The 17,543-nt window shown below is 42.4% G+C and overlaps 1 protein-coding gene across 1 annotated transcript in view; it reads left to right on the top strand.

The window, feature by feature from the left end:
* Nucleotides 1-10,659: 10,659 nt before the first annotated feature.
* LOC306740733 (nuclear factor 7, brain-like) overlaps nt 10,660-17,543 on the top strand; it is a gene marked incomplete at its 5' end in the record, with an annotated part of 8,151 nt that continues 1,267 nt past the window's right edge. The window contains 2 exons of the mRNA XM_079222963.1: nt 10,660-10,785; nt 17,289-17,543. The exon at nt 17,289-17,543 is cut by the window's right edge and continues 1,267 nt beyond it. Coding sequence (XP_079079089.1) covers nt 10,660-10,785; nt 17,289-17,543 — 381 coding nt within the window. The remainder of the gene's footprint in view (nt 10,786-17,288) is intronic.

The raw sequence follows: 17,543 nt of genomic DNA, 5'->3' as shown, positions 1-17,543 counted from the left end.
AGTTACTGTACAGCGTCTTGTCTTTAGACAACAAAAGTTTTTTTGTTCAATACTTTCCATATTTCTTATATTTTTAAATTGCATCTGTACCGAAACCGAGGCATCGCATCAGCACTATTCTTGTACAGAGCATATTAGATTGGAGAAGAAAAAAAAAGTAATTAAAAATGAGACACCCACTCCTACTTCACTGTTGGTTAAATTTGCTTTGTGAGCGTGATCAAGAATTAAAAGCATTGAATAATATAAAAGATAATAACAATGTAGACACCTTGCAAGTAGCCAGAAATCACAGAGATGTCTTCTGGGAGACATCATTTGACTTCAACAAACTTAATTACAAACAGGCCGCAGCTCTTAGAATACCACATAAAACACACACACACACACACACACACACACACACACAGCTGATTGCATTTAGCAATAGTAAACTTAATTCTGACTTCTTTTGAACCACCACGGCCTCGATGTAAACCGTCTCCCGGTCAGTTGTATAGAAGCTGCTACAAAAAAAACAAGTTGACGATCAAACCTCAATACTTTTGAGTAAGAGCCAAAACGCTCGTGAATCATTTTGTTTACTCAAGCATTACTCAAAATATGAGTCGACTAAAAATGGCGACCATATCTCTGACCAGCTAAGAAAGCTAAAGTGTCAACAGAGGACAGACTCCGGATGTCCCGCACTCAGGTTACCGGGCCGCTTAATGCAATTTACTCCCGACTGCATTCATTTGCTCTTTTCTTTGCAGCACGGTTGATGTATATTTAGCCATTATTTCCACGCAGCTAATTCTCCCTAGACTTTCTTTAAGCTGGTTGCTAGGAGACTTCACAGAACAGCAGAGCCGATACACAACACAGAAAAAAAAGAATAAAAAACAGCCAGGTACGGTGCAACCAATCTCAAATACAACTGCACTGAAACAGCATACCTTACTCAAGGGAACACTGACAAGAGAGGTGGTTGAGGGAGGAAAAATAATACAAAAATGTAATTTATTTCACCCACATGAACTTCTGGGAACGATTTACATTACAGACGGGAAAAGAGCCTTGGACTCTTCAGACTGTAAAAGGTGGAGATTCAGCAGCTGCTGTACATGACTGCATAGTGTGAGGTCATCCACACAGCAGGTAGAAGTACACAGTCTGTCCTCTGAGGCACTCCGTAAAGAGTCACGACAGCCCCTCCTCTCCCAGTGGAGGAAATTAACTCCGCAGTGAATTATTTGCTCTTCAGACGTTGACTTAATAGGCCCCGCCCTCTATATGAAAAAATAATACATGTGTTTACCGATTTTTAGTTTTTTGTGTCAGTGAACAAAAAGCTCAAAATTGTACTAAATGTGTTGTCAGTTTAACAATCTACTATTATCTAATAAAAGGTGACAGAGCCCTAAAATGATTTAATAACTAAATAATACAATGCACCATACAGGACTTCAAAATGAATACCCACTGAGTTCCAAATGGCGAGTGAATTTGTTTTGAACCAGAGGTCACTGAAGGACGTTTATGATACTTCCTGTATATTCCCATTCATGCTACTGACCTTTGACCTCGACTGCAGGCCATCCAAATGTTAATTCACTACCTATCCACAGATACCAGAAAGTATCGGACTGCTTCACATTTATTGCCAGTATAACCACCATGGGTCAGCGCTACTCTTGCCCAATGGCACCTTAGAAGTAGGGCTGCAACTCATAATTATTTTAATTTTTAATGATTCTGATCATTTCTAGATTAATCAATGAATCATTTGGTCTATAAATTGTCAGAGAATAGTGAAAAATGTAAACGTCAAAGTCCAAGGGGATCTTTAATGTCCTGTCAGTCTAAAATACAAAGATTTTCAGTTCTTAAAAAAAAAACAGACTTACAGGCTGAAAACCGCACGTTCTGCCATTTTCGCGCGAAAAAATGACTTCAACAATGAATCGATTATGATTATTAGCTTGCAGTTATTTTTCTGTCAGGCTAACTGTTGCCGCTTCCCCCGAGAAGCGGCTACTGAGGACTGAAGAAAGTGGTTTTCATTCCCCCGTCTCCTCAGGCACTTCTGGGAAGTCTAAACAAATCTGGATTCAAACCAGCCACCCTCAGGGACGGAGCTCCTCCGGATAATTCACTCTTGGCGAGCGGATCTGTCTGTAGGCCGTGTGTGGATCTGATTCCATTATAGCGATAGCACAAGGGCTGGAGATGCTCATGGATGTTTAAAAGCAGTTTGCAGACTTGACTTAATGCCAAACAGATTATTTAGAATAATGTGACAGAGGATGCTACTCGTTGCCGTTGGCTCTGTGCGTTTCCTCTCATCCAGCAATCGTTCTGTTCCGGTGTCTTTGTCCCCAAAAAATGACTCCTAATTAGCACCATGATCTTCCAAATCAATGGCAGTCAATCAAATCAATGTATTTGATCGGCCTGATCGGAATGAAAACCCGGGAAAAGGAAGCAGTAAACTCTGCAGGCAGAGAGCTAGTTCACGTTAGCAGAGGTTGCATTGAGTTTCAGTTTGATGCGTTCAAGCTCTTTTCAGTAAAAATGTATGCAAAGGCAAATTGTAACGTTATCATGATGTGTTCAAATGTGATCTCGTAAAATGTAGTTTTTGGCGAGAATCTTGAATGAGGAGATGTGAGTTCACAGCAATATAAAACAGATTTTAAAGAGGGACTTAAGGCCTGTTTAACTGTTTATTCCTTTATTTCAGTTTTTTACCGTGGTATCAAATCGGGTAACAAGAAACGTGGAATTTCACTGGTACTGTTATTGTCGACTACATTTCGTGACATCCTTGCGACCCTGCATCTCCAAAAAAAACCCGTCTAGTTTCGCCTCGTCCCTCCCGCTCCTTTGAAGACCGTCACAAAAGACAGCCGGAGCGTGTGAGGAAGCATGACGGCAGAGACAGACGGCTACAAAGACATTTCTGAGTGTTATTTGTGATTTACAGAAACACGGCATCTGTGGCACTGACAAAATCACTCCGGGCTCAAGGCTTTGAAACTCATTTTTGCCCACACGGCAGGGCTGCCCTCTGCGTGAACTCACACTCAAACGCCACCGGTCGGTACCTTTTATCTGAAGTGCCTGTCCACGACAGGTGTGCATATGTTTTTAGACCGCTGTCGATATCTGCGGTCCGTACAGATCTCCCCCGCACTCGCGGTTCCACGCACAATAATCACACAGTTCCATGTTGACCAACACAGTGTGAAATAAAAGTTCACAATTTGTGTTTAGTCAAATGTGAGATCAGGACATCATTCATGCCGATCTCTAAAAGTTAAACTGTAAACAACCGATTTATGATACGTTCATGCTCCGTTCTTGTAACCTCGTTGAATGCAGTTTTGATGAGAAATTTGAATAAACCCAATCAATTATTAAGGAATAAAAACATTATAGATGACTATAACAAAGTGAAAGGATAATATTTAGAAATTCTGATGGTTTACAGACTTCACAACGGTCAAAATTATTTTTGGGACATTGGCGGAAAAAAATGATAGTCTGGAGCCTCATAGACCAGCTGCTATAATCAACAACAATATGTATCATCAATGATCGGCAATTAGTATCAGCGGTGAAGAAACGTGATCAGAAATCTCCAAAAGTGATATTTGCTCCCTATTTTTCTTTTGTGCTGATCCGGGAGTTTGACGATCCGCTGGTCTCAAGAGACTCTTCACCTGGTAGCACTGCACTTTGTAACAGTTGTGCTTCGAGTTACATAATCACTTCTATCACATCAATGTTTTGGGCTTTGTGGTTATTTTTTCCGATGAAATTTGCTTTTGAACATGGATGGAGATGAAACGAGACAAGACCTGAGAGGCTCAGGGTTTGACATTTACAATCCAGCCTCCACAGTTCAGTTCTTACTCCGCTCCAGCTCTGCCGGTCTGAGATAAGGCCTGAGAGCAGGTCCTTCCGTTCAGATACTTTCCCAAACAACGACATTATACCACTGCCTGCTGCAGACACTGATAAAGTTTGGTGATGTGGGGGGAGATGGTTGTTCTCACTGACGGGCCTTTTAGATGCAGAAACTGTAAATTGCTGCATCCTCACTGATCTGGATTACACACAGTAAGGATTTCTTAATACATACATTCCACTTTTGCAGCCACAAATACATTGTAAGAAAAGGTAAAAGATAGATTTTAATCATGCCTTAAGTGTAAGTTTGAAGGCTAGGATAAAAATACTCATTCCTTTATATATATATAAATAGATATAGATAGTGACTGGTGACACACTACTGGAGCGAAAGTGAAGTTCATTTATAAAAGAGGAAGTCAGTCTCTTTAGCCACAGGAAGCAGGAGGTGTTATTAACTACACTGTTGAGAGATGAGATCAACTAATTCAGAAAGAAAAATAAATGCAACATTATTGCGGGACGGAGCGTAAAGAGATGACAGGTGGCAGATGTTTGCAATGGCTACTGACGCCGATGTGTCGGCATGCAGTTAAATATTTATTTGGTTGTTTTGCTTTTGTAGAAAGACCACTGAAGTGCTCAAAAACAACAGGAAAAAACCATAGAATTGTTGAATGACCTGCAAAGCAAACTCTGAAATAAGAGTTTTCAATCAGAAACAGTCTTTCACAGAAGCAGGACTTTTTTTTCAGACAAAACTGACTCCTGAGATATGAACCACTTGTTAATACTTAGCGCGACTTGTTAAGGTTAGGTTTACAAAAGGTTTATTGCCATTTTGGTGCGTGATGAGCGGTGCTCTTCTCGGTGCTCTTCTCGGCAGCCGAATCAGCTCTCTGCACGTCTAACATCCTTCCCCTTTTCTGCGTCGACACGCAGTTCACAACTGCCAACTGGCTCTCGTCCTGAACATAACAATCTGCTGCAAATTACAAAGCCGTTATCGCAGACCCTCCAGCGGATGGATGCACGGGGCCGCTGGTGGTAGTAAAGCACAGAGAAAGCCACAGATCTGCTGCACACCAGCAATCGGGTTACGAGGTGATTGAGACGCAACAGCCTCGGCAGCATCAGCAGAAGAAGAAGAAGAAAATGAGGCCAGCCTCCAGCTGTTGGCTGGAACAGAAACTCGGGCTGAGACACAGACGGGAGTGTTGAAAAGCTGCCAGTCCAGGAGAAGAAAGATCCCGCTGGATGTCAAGATATCGAGAGTCCAAAAGCAGAAGTGGTTGGTCTGAGGCCGGTTTCAAAAATATCTCAGCCCGGTTCCTGAGTCATTGTTTAAAGCAGTGAGTTTCACTGTGAAACCAAAAAGTACAGCAGGAATGCGTTAGTTACATGTTTATGTTGTGTTTTTCCCTTGTGTCAGTGGGAAACACTCCCTGAAACTTAAAAATAGATCCTGATTCTAAACTGGACGACATTGGGGTAATTTGCGGGGTTATACATTGACTATTTTCTATTGTGCAACATTAATAATACATCTTTGCTGCCTCTAGACTTGTTTCATTGGAATAAAAACATCACGCTTATGGGATGGAACAGCAGAGGGGCGAGGGAGGCGACTGTTTCGTCATCTGACATTAACGAGGAGCGATGAGTTCGGTCTACGTCATCAAGCTCAGTCAGATTGACTGATGACATCGTTTGCTTTAAGAATGAAAAGAAAACCTCTTCCATGGGTTGAGGGGGGACTATGGATCTTTTATTTTTTTCATGATTTGTTATGATAACGCTTTAATCCCCCAAATAATAGAAAGAAGTTCAGACAGGTTGTAAAGAAGCCAACAGTTCTGCTAAATAAGCTACCGATTAAACTAAAAGTGAGCGCTCCTGGCGGTTTCTACGATGTCTTAAGAAAGCGACCAGCGGTTCTCCTGGCTGACAGCTCCCCGTTGTGTTATGCCGTGTTCACACCAAAACAGTTGCGAATTTTCGCAACGCCACTTCGCCTATATCGCGCCGCAGGTGAAAAATTCGCTCTGTGGTTAATCCGTTTTTTCGCAACCATCGCTGGGGAAGGGGGGCGGGGCTTATCTCTCTCTCTGTGTCTTGAAAACATTTACTATTTCCTTCATCCACCAGGTAAATAACCTCTAGTTCTGCTTTATACTTGTTGAGGAAGTCCCACACACATCGGAACATCAACCGCCCCGTGTCTGGGTTCATAACATTATCCGTAGTCGCACACAGCGCCGACTCCTCCAGGACGAGTGTCTGAATGAAGCCGCTTCCAGCGCTCCTTCAGCGGACTAGCAGTTTGATTCAGTAACGGCGGTGATGCCGGGCGGAGCTTCTCAACTCAAAATCCGCTTTTTTGCAACCGAACGCGGCTGTGCATTGACTTAACATGTAATCTGGACGCGCGAATATTTCGCAACTGTTTTGGTGTGAACACGGCATTAGACCCGTCCGCCTCGACCTTTGTGTGCTTTTGCCGTCTTAATACTTTCTCGTTTACGATTACGAAATCATTTTGAATAATTATGGATTATTGTTTTTCGTTGGTTTAGCTACGACTGCTGGATGAGACCAGCCAGCTCCTGAAATGCCAGGAACAAATCTCCTCCTGCTGCAAGAACAGCAGGTGGAAGTTGAAGCACAGGTCGTGAACTGCGATGGAAAAAAGAACGCTGCTGTTTTTAACCTCACAATAGGTTTGGTGAAGCTGGGACACCGTTCAAACGGCAGGAACGTGGCTTTACTTCAGCTCTGTAGCCGTACTGGGCGCCGTGTGTCAGAGAGTCACTGATGCAGAGACGAGAGCGAGTCGGACAACGTCAGAGCCGGAGCTCAGCGGGGCCCGGAGACGGCAAACTGGGGCAAACACATGTCATGCGACTCGGCATAAGGCTGGAAAATCAACAAAAGGAAGGGCGGCGATGCGCGGACAAATGTGGGATTTACAACCCACTCCGCCTATTTGGTAAGCAGAGAGAGAGAGAGAGAGACACACACACACAGAGAGAAAGAGAGAGCGAGACAAACAGAGAGATAGATAGGGAGAGACAGACCGTGAGAGAGAGAAAGAGAGAGACAGACAGAGAGATACAGAGAGAGAGAAAAAAAGAAAGAAAGAGAGAGACAGAGAGGGAGAGACAAACAGAGGAGACAGGGAGACAAATACTTTTTTTTGGGAACATTCATGTCAATAAAGCACAATGAATTGAATTAAGAAAGAGAGAGAGGAGAAAGCACTCTGAGCTCTGCGGGGTCGAAACTGAAACTAAGAGACATGGAAATGTAATTTGGGCGGATAACTTACCATCTTGTTTACTTCAATACGTCAGGGAGGAGCATAGCTTTACCTAAAGCTACATTTTGGTGTTGATTGGCCTCATTTAAGCAACCTTCACTATAAAGTAGCACACATGCTCAGTATCGGCTGGACAACCTCTATTGGTCTCAGATGTGATTAACTGTACAATGAAAAACACACATCCGGATTAAAAAGGGATGCGTCTCTAAATGAACAGGATGCCGTTCTCATGTCAGATCTCGAAACACAGCCAGGAAAAACAACGAGACGCCCACACTTCTGGCAGCAGGTTTCTTTGCTTCGTTCGGAGACATCGTGAGTCCTCATCTGTCGGTCCAAACCTACGTTGAGAGAGAAACGATGTACTCGAAGGAAGCCGGAAACGGTTCAGAGGGACTCCGAGCACGGCTGTGGTCTCCACCTCAATGTCGGAATACAAGCTTACGAGTTTACACCTCGCTGGCACCGCCACTTGTTTTTCTGCCCCTTTAGTGTCCAGCGGTTGAGCGATGCCAGCAGACTGCTCACTGCATACCTCACTGACATACCTGGGAGGATTAAGAGAGCAGCTTTGATGAGGATTAGAAACCCCACAGCACCATCATCATACAACGTGATCGTCAACTTAAAGCTAATGATGCTTCTCAAGCAAAGTGGGGTTCGGGAGGGGAAACGGATTCATGTAAGAATACAGATTCTCAGAAATCCCTTTTTTTAGCAATTTATTTTCTACAAAAAAAAATTGAAATCAGTCTGAAAACAACCACTAATTAATATTTGATAGTGAGAGAAAAGCAGCACTGGCGCGGCCGTCTGCCTCGTGATAACTGAATGCGCGGGATTTGTTGAACAACCACTCAAAATGTCAGTCTTACGGTGATATTTTGGGTGTAATTTCCTTGTAAAAAGAGCAATAAAAAGGCAACGAGCTGACCATTTTTTATTTATGCAACAGCATAAGGGCAGCGTTTTGAAGTTTTGCACGACTTAAAATTGTTTCACTGAGAATTGAGGAAATACTAGATTTGAGATATGATGACTTTTCCCATATATAGAAACTTCATCTTGTACGCACTTTACTATACTTTCACGCCATAGCGTGCCACACCACCTTTATTGCGCACATGGGAACGGAGTAGATCCGGAAAATAGCAACCCTGTATACTGAAACCAGAATTGATCATCAATGAAATCGAATCGTGAGAACCTCTACTCTACACCTCTACTTTTAAGAGTCCTAGACAGAAACACCTATGTGCATCCCTGATCGTGCTTCGCTATAGTCATCCCAAATCCAGCCTTGAAAAAAGAACCGGCATCAACCCACGTCTCGTCTTGGCCGAAACCAAAGAAAACGAGTCCACCCCTGTGCCGCGGGGGAGCCGGGCCCCTCCGCTCTCTTTCAAAGCGCTCTCTTTAAGCGGACGCCAGCTTCAATGAGCGTCTCACGGAGCTCGCGCTCAACTCCAGGGAGATGAAGGCAACCGGCGCCCTGGAAAAGCCGAGCTCTTCCAAAGGCTTGTGTGATTGTTCCTCTGGAGGAAGTGATGTAATCACAGCAATGTCTCCCGTCTTGACAGTTAACGGGGGAGGCGGAGGAGGAGTAGGTGGAAGCCAGGGAGCTCCGCTGCAAACTAGCTTTTAACACTTTTTTTTCCCCACCAGCCTCCAGCCAAAGGCTGCCATTTTTTGACAACGGCTCTTCATTAGCTGACGAACCACGAGGAGATGTAGAGAGAAAAGAACGTGGATTGAGAGCGATCGAGCTACAAAAAGAAGCAGCTTCAAACTGTTGAAGTGTGTCTTTGAGCAACAGCTGGTGAGCCAGGAAGGCAGGAAGTGATCCGAGGCCCGAACAAGTCCGGACAGGGCCAGATCCGACAGCCTCGTCCTCGCTGGATACCTAGTCAGGCCTTCGGTAAACAAGGGAGTCCTCGTCACGAGCCATCAGCTGTTCTGGCAGATAAAACATGTTGCAGCACGGTGGACGTTGAGGTGCAGCAGCTACTGTGACTGGAGGACAAAACGTAACGTCGCCCAGCCAATGGTAGTGATATCATTGAACGACATCCATTGCAACAAGTGGGAAACTGCTGGCTGTCAACAACTACAATAACAACCAGAAATTATATAATAGGCACCGTTTTCTGTCAAATCCAACGACAAAGTCATTTTACATATTTACTTTAATATAAATAATAAATAATTGCTTATTCTTGCTCCGTATGTAGGAGCTAGAACCCCTCTGAAAACTTTTCACAGAATCTGAAGGTCTGTCCTTAGACTCACAATGATTCGTGTCCAATTTGACGCCTTGAAAAAGGTGTTAAAATGTGGCCTAATGTGGGCCAGGCTGTTCTCCGCCATTTTGCTCTCTTCATTATTTCTGAAGAGGGTCTGTGAAATGTTTCTTTGAAATGTTCATTTCCGTTTCATCAGAGGCGTTTCAGCGTTTCTTCTTACAGGTCTTTTCCCCCCGTTGTTTGTAATGTAATGGAGGCATTTAAATAATCTGAAATGAGAGTTTTCAAGATACTCAAAAGGAGAATTTCTTAACATCATGCATTTTTTTCTTTTTTTTTTTTCATCAAAGAGGGGTTAACTTAAAAATCAGTGACTTTCTGAAGTGGAGTGGAACAATTTTGAAAACATATCTAATGCCGAGTATTGTGACCGATATTGTAATTTGAATATAATCGGCGATATAAGAGGGAATGATCATCTATGATATTCTTTCCATGAAAATTACAAATGTCAAATGGTGCGATTTTTGCAGAAATATGTAACCAATTTTTATTAATTTAAAATGGTATTTGGACACACACTTTGCCTTGAACAACATTTTGCGATTTGAAAACTGCAATTGGCTTCAATATCATTTTGATTACTTGTGCAGCCCTTCTCTGGTCTAAAATATTTCCCTCTCCGAAAGATTTACACAAAAAGAATCAGAGGTCTAAAAATGAGTAAGTCAACATCCACTGCACTCGCAGTAAAGTTAAATGTAAATCACAGCCATTCATCCAGCATACGATGGCTCTAGAGATCTCAGATTTTTCAGGACTCGATAGCTCCGACTCTTGCATCCCTCACAGCTCGATGGCTTCAAACCGAACCAAACCGCCTCAAACGTGGAGTGTACATGTAAAGGGGTCCGTCACCGATGCCGTGACGCGACGCTCACACAAACACTGATGGTAACTGGTAAACACGCTCTATACTCGATCCACCAAGGTCAGCCTCCCCAATAACAGTAAACAAACCCCCGGTCACCACGGAGACAGGCTCAGCACCCAGCTCTTGGTTTTCCCCTACCTGCCGTTCTCTCTGCGCTCCGCCAGCATCTCAACTCATCAGCAGCGCAAAAAAACACACACACCAAAAAAACACAAGAATATTCCACTGTGTACCGCCGTCTTTCTGACAAGGCAAAGACGACAATGGTGTCATGCCTTCCCCCTCACGGCGGCGAGAGGAGAGGAGAGGCGAAGAGCGGAGGCATGGCTCGTCTTCATTGGCAGTGCCAGGGGCTTTGTTCGCCAGCGGCGTACTGTGGGAGTGTGAGTGTGAGTGTGTGTGTGTGTGTGTGTGTGTGTGTGTGTGTGTGGCCTGCCGGGACTGGCACAGCTGATCCCCCCCTGACACCGGGTGGGTGGGGTGCACAGGGCTTAGGAGGAAGAGGAGGGGAAGGTGGAGTATGGAGTAATGGGGGGGGGGGTGTACAGGGGGCATAATTCCATCAAATAATTAATCTTATGGGGATTTAGGCATCATTGTTTACATCCACTCACATTAACTTTGCATGTTTATGCCTTCAGACCCATGTAGGGGATGGGATGAACGTCTTCTTTATAAAAGATGGACGTGCTGATATTTAAAAAACATTTCAGAATGTTTCATAATGTATTTATATAATATAATCAACCACATTGAGCTCTATGTTCTAAAAGACAACATACTCGGGCTGAAACAAATACCCGATTGATGGATCTCATGACTAAACAGAAAATTCATCTGCAACTATTTGGATTTATCGCTTCCATTAAAATTGGACAAAGAGGCTAAAAAACACTCTCTGGTTTCAGCTTCTCAAATATGAGAAGATTGTTTATTACAGATTTAATATCTTTTGGTTGGTTGGACGAGATTAGCCAATTAAAGATTCTGGGAAATTGAAATGGATGTTTTCCTCTCATTTCGGATGTATAACAGACCAATCGGGATAATAATTGTCAGGGATGCACGGTATTTATTGGGTTCGATACAATATTAGCCGATAATGTGAAGTTTATATTCATGATAATGAAATTATAGCCGATAAATAGAGATGTCAAAGCCAAATTGCTTCTATTGACTTAAACGCAGCATCCACACACTCCGATAGGTGACCTTATGCACCTTTAAAGATGGTCTGCGATCCGCCAATAAACACGAAGACAGAAGAAGAAGGAGAAGAAGACGACAACACAATTGCAATTTAAAAAACTAGTTTTTGAATGTACTTTACTAAAAGAAAAACTAAATAGGAAGATTTGTTGAGTTTGTTTTTGTTGAATTACCAATAATAATGTCACTTTGATTTCTGGGTCAGAGCTCTGGAATTTTAAATCATCCATCATTGCTCACTACTTTCTTACCCGCAGGTGTACAGAAACAGGTGTATTATTTTTCAACACAAAATTGGTTTATCTCATTGTCCATGAGAAGCTGGTAATTACCCAGGTCGTGCACTCTTAATTGTCAGAATAATTGACGATGAAAATAATCTTTCCGTGCACCCCCACAGAGCAAATATGCCAAACTCAAATTGCTGCGATTAGGACGACTTCAAGTTCAGAAACCGTCTCCTGGAGACTTGTAGAGGAACCACTCAGTCTTCCGGGTTCAGGATGGGAAGACACCGCAGAGTGGTTTCAGCAGGAGCACACCGGGCCATATGGAGATGAGGATCATCCAGCCTACTGAATGAAGCCCGCTATACAATCTCCTCCTCAACGCAACCACCGGCGGCAAGGTTGAGTACACAGCGGGGAAGGAGACGGTCTGCAGTGGCAGAAGCTTAGCCGCAGCCAGAGAAACCGGTTGTGTTTACGAGAGCCCGAGGGGTTCTCAGACACTTGAATCACTCCACAGTTAGCATGGGATTTGAGCGCTTCTCTGCCCAAAGCGCCATTTATTAAGCCAACTTGACAGCTGCTCATCTTTGGCATCACAACTAGTTCCATTCATTAAAACGGGAACAGTGAAAAAAACAACACTAACAACATCAACCGTTATAAAAAGTTATTACCAGCCAGTGCCCAGTGGAGCAAAGTCCTTGAGAATCACGAGCAATAAACAGAGCAGGGGAAATGTCTCTCCTTCAGGCCATACAGTAAAACACCACGACCGTCACAACATGCGTTAAATAAGCCGCTGCTCTGCTTTAGTATACGATATAGGTGAAACAAATGATACTCCCTTTTATTTATACAATTCATTCCATTTTATTTTTAAATAGTATTTGTACAGTGCTTTTCTAGTCTTCTGACCACTCAAAATGAAACACATTCACACCCGTTGGCGCAGCACTCACCCTTAATTTGGGGTTAAGTGTGTTGCCTAAGGACACATCAACATGAGAGCCAGGGATCGAACCTAAAACATATTTCCATCTCTAAAGAGACCAGAATTTGTGGGGGACTATTTTCAGTGGCGGATTATTATACGTTTGATGATCTAGTTTGTATTTAGGGAATAAACTACAGTGCCCATGTTGATTGTAATTAAGGAGTAGCAACAGTGAGGCTCATTGCTGTGTTTTTAATTGTTTAGGACAACAATGGAGCACTATGGCACAGAGGAATAACAACAAGCAACTTCTTTTTTTTTTTTTTAACAGGATCAATTCATTGTTTGTTGGTTGGTATATGCTGTAGTATTTGTGAGCACTACAGTATGTGCGTGTACAGACACACATGTCAGTGCTCTGCAGGCTCTCGTGAAGTGCAGGTTTTCCTCTGGGGGCTAATTAAGAATGATCCTCTCCTGGTTCATGGCGGCACGCTGCTTCGTCTCAAGGACGACGACAACAACTGCTAAACTGAAGTATGGTGTGTGTGAAACGGCATCTTTAGTAAGTCAAACACACACATACACACACACACACACACACACACACACACACACACACACACACACACACACTCCGTATATGTGATGGATTTTACTTGGCCTGAGAAAGCTCAATTAGTGCATTGAGAGGGGTATTAGCATTGGCCTTGAGCCGCATCATCTACACGATTCGGATGTAGATACACTTGATCAATACCGAGCGCCTCGCAAAGCACAGATTCCACATTGTTGCGTTCCGCCCCTCCGCAGAGAGGGAAACGCATCGATAAAAATATAATCTCTGGTTGGTCTGTATACATTAGTATGTGTTGATTAAAGCTTTTTTTTTTGTAGAAAAAAGTTTTGTAGAAAAGTCTACAATTTGGGCTTCGTATGTGACGTCTTCAAATTGCTTCTTTTTTTTCCCAGTCCTGCCCGCAGTTCAAACCCAAAAGACATTCAATCTCGTCAATCAACTCCCTGAATTCAGCGGTATTTCTGAATTAATGCCACCTAATTAGCTTAATATCTCAACTTTGCACTTTCTGTATTCAAGAAAATTACATAAAATCAGAGTCTCCTGGCCGTGTGTGCAAACAGGAAATCTAATTTCTGCATCCCACACGTCAAACAGCTACTTTAACTAATCAGGTTTCTATATTAGATCAGGACGTTCAGTGATGACCGGTCCGTCTGACTGGAGCTCCATTCATTTCTCAGTCGGCTCGCTCTTCCCTGAGGTGCTGCTGTTGACATGCCTCATTATTAGGGAATATGGCCAAATGCACTGAAAATAAAGTGACTGCATCAACTTCACCATCACTAACAATGTAATCTTCACAGTGGCTTTTTTTTTCTCACCCATAAAAAGTACCAGTTCAGCCTCTGGATACTAAGATAAGTAGCCACCAACATTAACGGGGCAATCTAATGACTTAGGGAAATTCATTTCCAATTTGGAAATGCAACTTTTAATTAGGACGTCAAAGTGACGTTTAATGGCCATGAAATTGCCATTTTTGTAAAATAATTACTCACTAGACTTCTCTATAATAAAGCTAAATATTTAAGAAATGATTTCTTACATAATATGCTTGTCCAGTCACTGGACTGGTTTAATCACCTGCATTTGTCTGCTATAAAAGCCTTTAAATTCAATTCTTTGGGACGAACAAAACAGCATGAGGTTCCTACAATGCAGGAGCCCTGCAGTAAATACCAATTTGGTGAAGCTCTTTCTTTCTTTCTTTTTTACTTGTTGGAAGGAAATTACCGTACAAATGATGCGTCTGTGTGTGGAAAGCAGTGTAATAGTGGGCTTGGTGTCGTTCCGATGAGTAAACCTTTAAAAAGGGTGAGACAAACAGGATAAAAACAATTGTGTTGCACGTAACATCCATGACTGCTATCGAGTGTGACAGGATAGGGTGTAAATTAGTGTGCATCGTCAAAGTAAACAGGTATGTAATTGTTGTAGCAGCAGAGCATCACATTCAATCACAACAACCCGATACTGAACATAACAAATGTTTTAAAAACAGATCTCAGTCATGATCCTGTCCACCAAGGTGGGGAAAGCAGGTACACGCTGGCCACAGTGCCTGGATTGCACAAATGACAGAAGCATGAACCATTTCCGTACTTGTCGGTAATTCAAGTAGAAAAACACACATTTCCAGTACTGCATGTCTTCTGAAAAAGCCCCTGTGCACTATATCCTTTTTGGATCTTGTTTTTGGATCACATCAGTTACTTTGACACATGCAGTTACACTGTTGTTTGTATATTTGGCTCTGTCTTTGCACTATTGTTTTGTTTGCTTTGTTAGTTCATTTGAATTTAACCTTATGTATATATAGTGCATGTGCTATATTTTATTGCTTACCTGTATGTATAAATGCTGCTGTAGCGAAATAATGTCCCCTTGCAGGAATAATAAGGTAACTATCTATCTATGTGTCATCTACGCAGCAACTTTCTCTGATCACAGCCTCATTTCTTGCAATGTCAAAACCTGCAGAATTAAAAACAACAACAACATTTCTATCATGTGATCTGTGTCTGTCTGTCGGGGCACAAGAGGACACATGTTTGTGACAGCATTAGATGCACCACACATTTAAGCCCCACTCTGAGCTGCTGTTGGGGGAGTTAGGTGACCATGTAATCTGGAACAATGCACTGGTCAGCGGCCACACACACACACACACACAAACACAAGGGGGGGGGGGGGGGGGCTTTAAGTTGCATAGCAGAGACCCACAGGCACGAAAAGAGGCCGATGTAAAGAGCTATAAAATATGCCAGTCACTGGCATCCTTGACACAAGCAGACCGGCAACCGGCTCGCACTGGCCGGTTGTGACGTCGCAGCAGCCCCGTTAAAATCACGTCAACGTCCAGCCGTTGAAATACAGCCGACACCACTAACGTTAGCCGTGCCCCCCTCTCTAACGGGGGTCTGCGTCCTCGTGAGCTTTTACTCAGAAACACCACAGTGTGACGACACCGGTTGGATATTAAAAAAAACAAAAAACAGTAAACCGTTTGAGCTTTAACAACATGAGTGTTGGTTAGCTCGCTGAACAACAAAACTGTCAAGCTAAACGGCGACGTTGGCCTTCTATAATATAAATAATAAAAATAGTACATGCTGTCGTTTCAATATCAAACACTGGAAACGTGAGGTATTCCTGGACGCGGCCGCTGAGCCGCTAACGTTCGCTTTAACCGTTAGCTCCAACGCTTATTTTACAACGGACCGTTGGTGCGAGCCGATTCCTGTCTGCGCTAGCTTACCCGTAATGCTAAGCTAAGCTAAGCTAGCCGCTCCAGAGACCGTCCGGCGTTCACTCACCGGTAAACGGCAGAATCCTTCGGCTGCAAAGATGACGATAACCCCCCGATATGTCAATTACGTGTGGCACTCCTCGCGTATCCATATGTCGCGAACAGTGCCGTACTCCCCCACAAAAACAGAGAGTGGTCACTGCTTCCTCTCCTTCCTTCTGGTAGCCATCTTTCCTCAACCTCAACATCCAAATAAAACCGAGCTCGTCCCAGCGCTGATTTTGCTCCAAACAGCATCCTCCTCTCGCGGCCACAGCCGAGGCCGCGTCGGAAAGACGGCCCTGACATCTGTCGGAGGAGTGGAAGAAGACACGCTATTTTAACAAAAAATAGATTTGAGTGTGTTATTTTTGTCTTTGATTTATTTATATTTGTAAATCTTACTATTTTAATTATTAAGCACCAACACATCAAGGTATACACATATTCATTTTAAACAGATATTGTCAAATAAATAAATAAATAATGTATATATAATATTTTATTGATATATACATATATATATATATATATATATATATATATATATATATATATATATATATATATATATATATATATATATAACATAGTGTGTAGAGTGTATATATGTGTATATATGTATATATATATATATATATATATATATATATATATATATATATATACACACACACACACTCTATTTATATATGTACATATAACAAACCACTTCCTTTATCACAATATTGTATTTAGTTGCAGGCATTTTGATTCAATGTGATATAGTACATTAAAACATTTATTTTGGCAAATCCAGGGAATTAAATACTGACCAATTTGACATTTCTATCTAGTTATTTCTTTTTTTTTCATATAGGTTTTCATCAACATTTATTTTGTTTTCAATGGATAAGTAATATTTCATGTTCTTTTATTTACTTGTATATGTTACGAATAAAGAAGAATAGCATCATCTGCTGGTAATAAAGTGGAATGTCAGCTGTTAGTTATTTACATAAAAGATAGAAAGTGAAACTTAAAGCTGTGTTCTTTCTACGTTGCTGAACGCAGCAGAAAGACGCCATTACAGGGTGAAGTATCTCTACGATAAATTACGACTGTAATCTGTAATTTAAAGACAGATTTAGTGAGTCTAGCTGTTTAAGGACAAATCAAAGAAAAGGGCTGAGAAAAAATGTCTTGTTGAAAGTTACCTGAACTGCCACATTTGTTCAGAGACTTTCAGAGATCCTGTGTCTCTGAGCTGCAACCACAGCTTCTGTTCAAGCTGCCTGCAACTATTCTGGAAACAAGCTGAAAACAAAAACTGTCCCGTTTGTAAAACCAAGTCCTCAACGGACGAACCAGCAGTGAACTTAACACTGAAGGAACTGGCTGACTCCTTTGCTGAGAGACAGAAT

This window comes from Taurulus bubalis, assembly GCF_910589615.1.
Source record: "Taurulus bubalis genome assembly, chromosome: 8".
Lineage (NCBI taxonomy): Eukaryota > Metazoa > Chordata > Actinopteri > Perciformes > Cottidae > Taurulus > Taurulus bubalis.
This window is presented reverse-complemented; position numbering and strand designations above follow the sequence as displayed.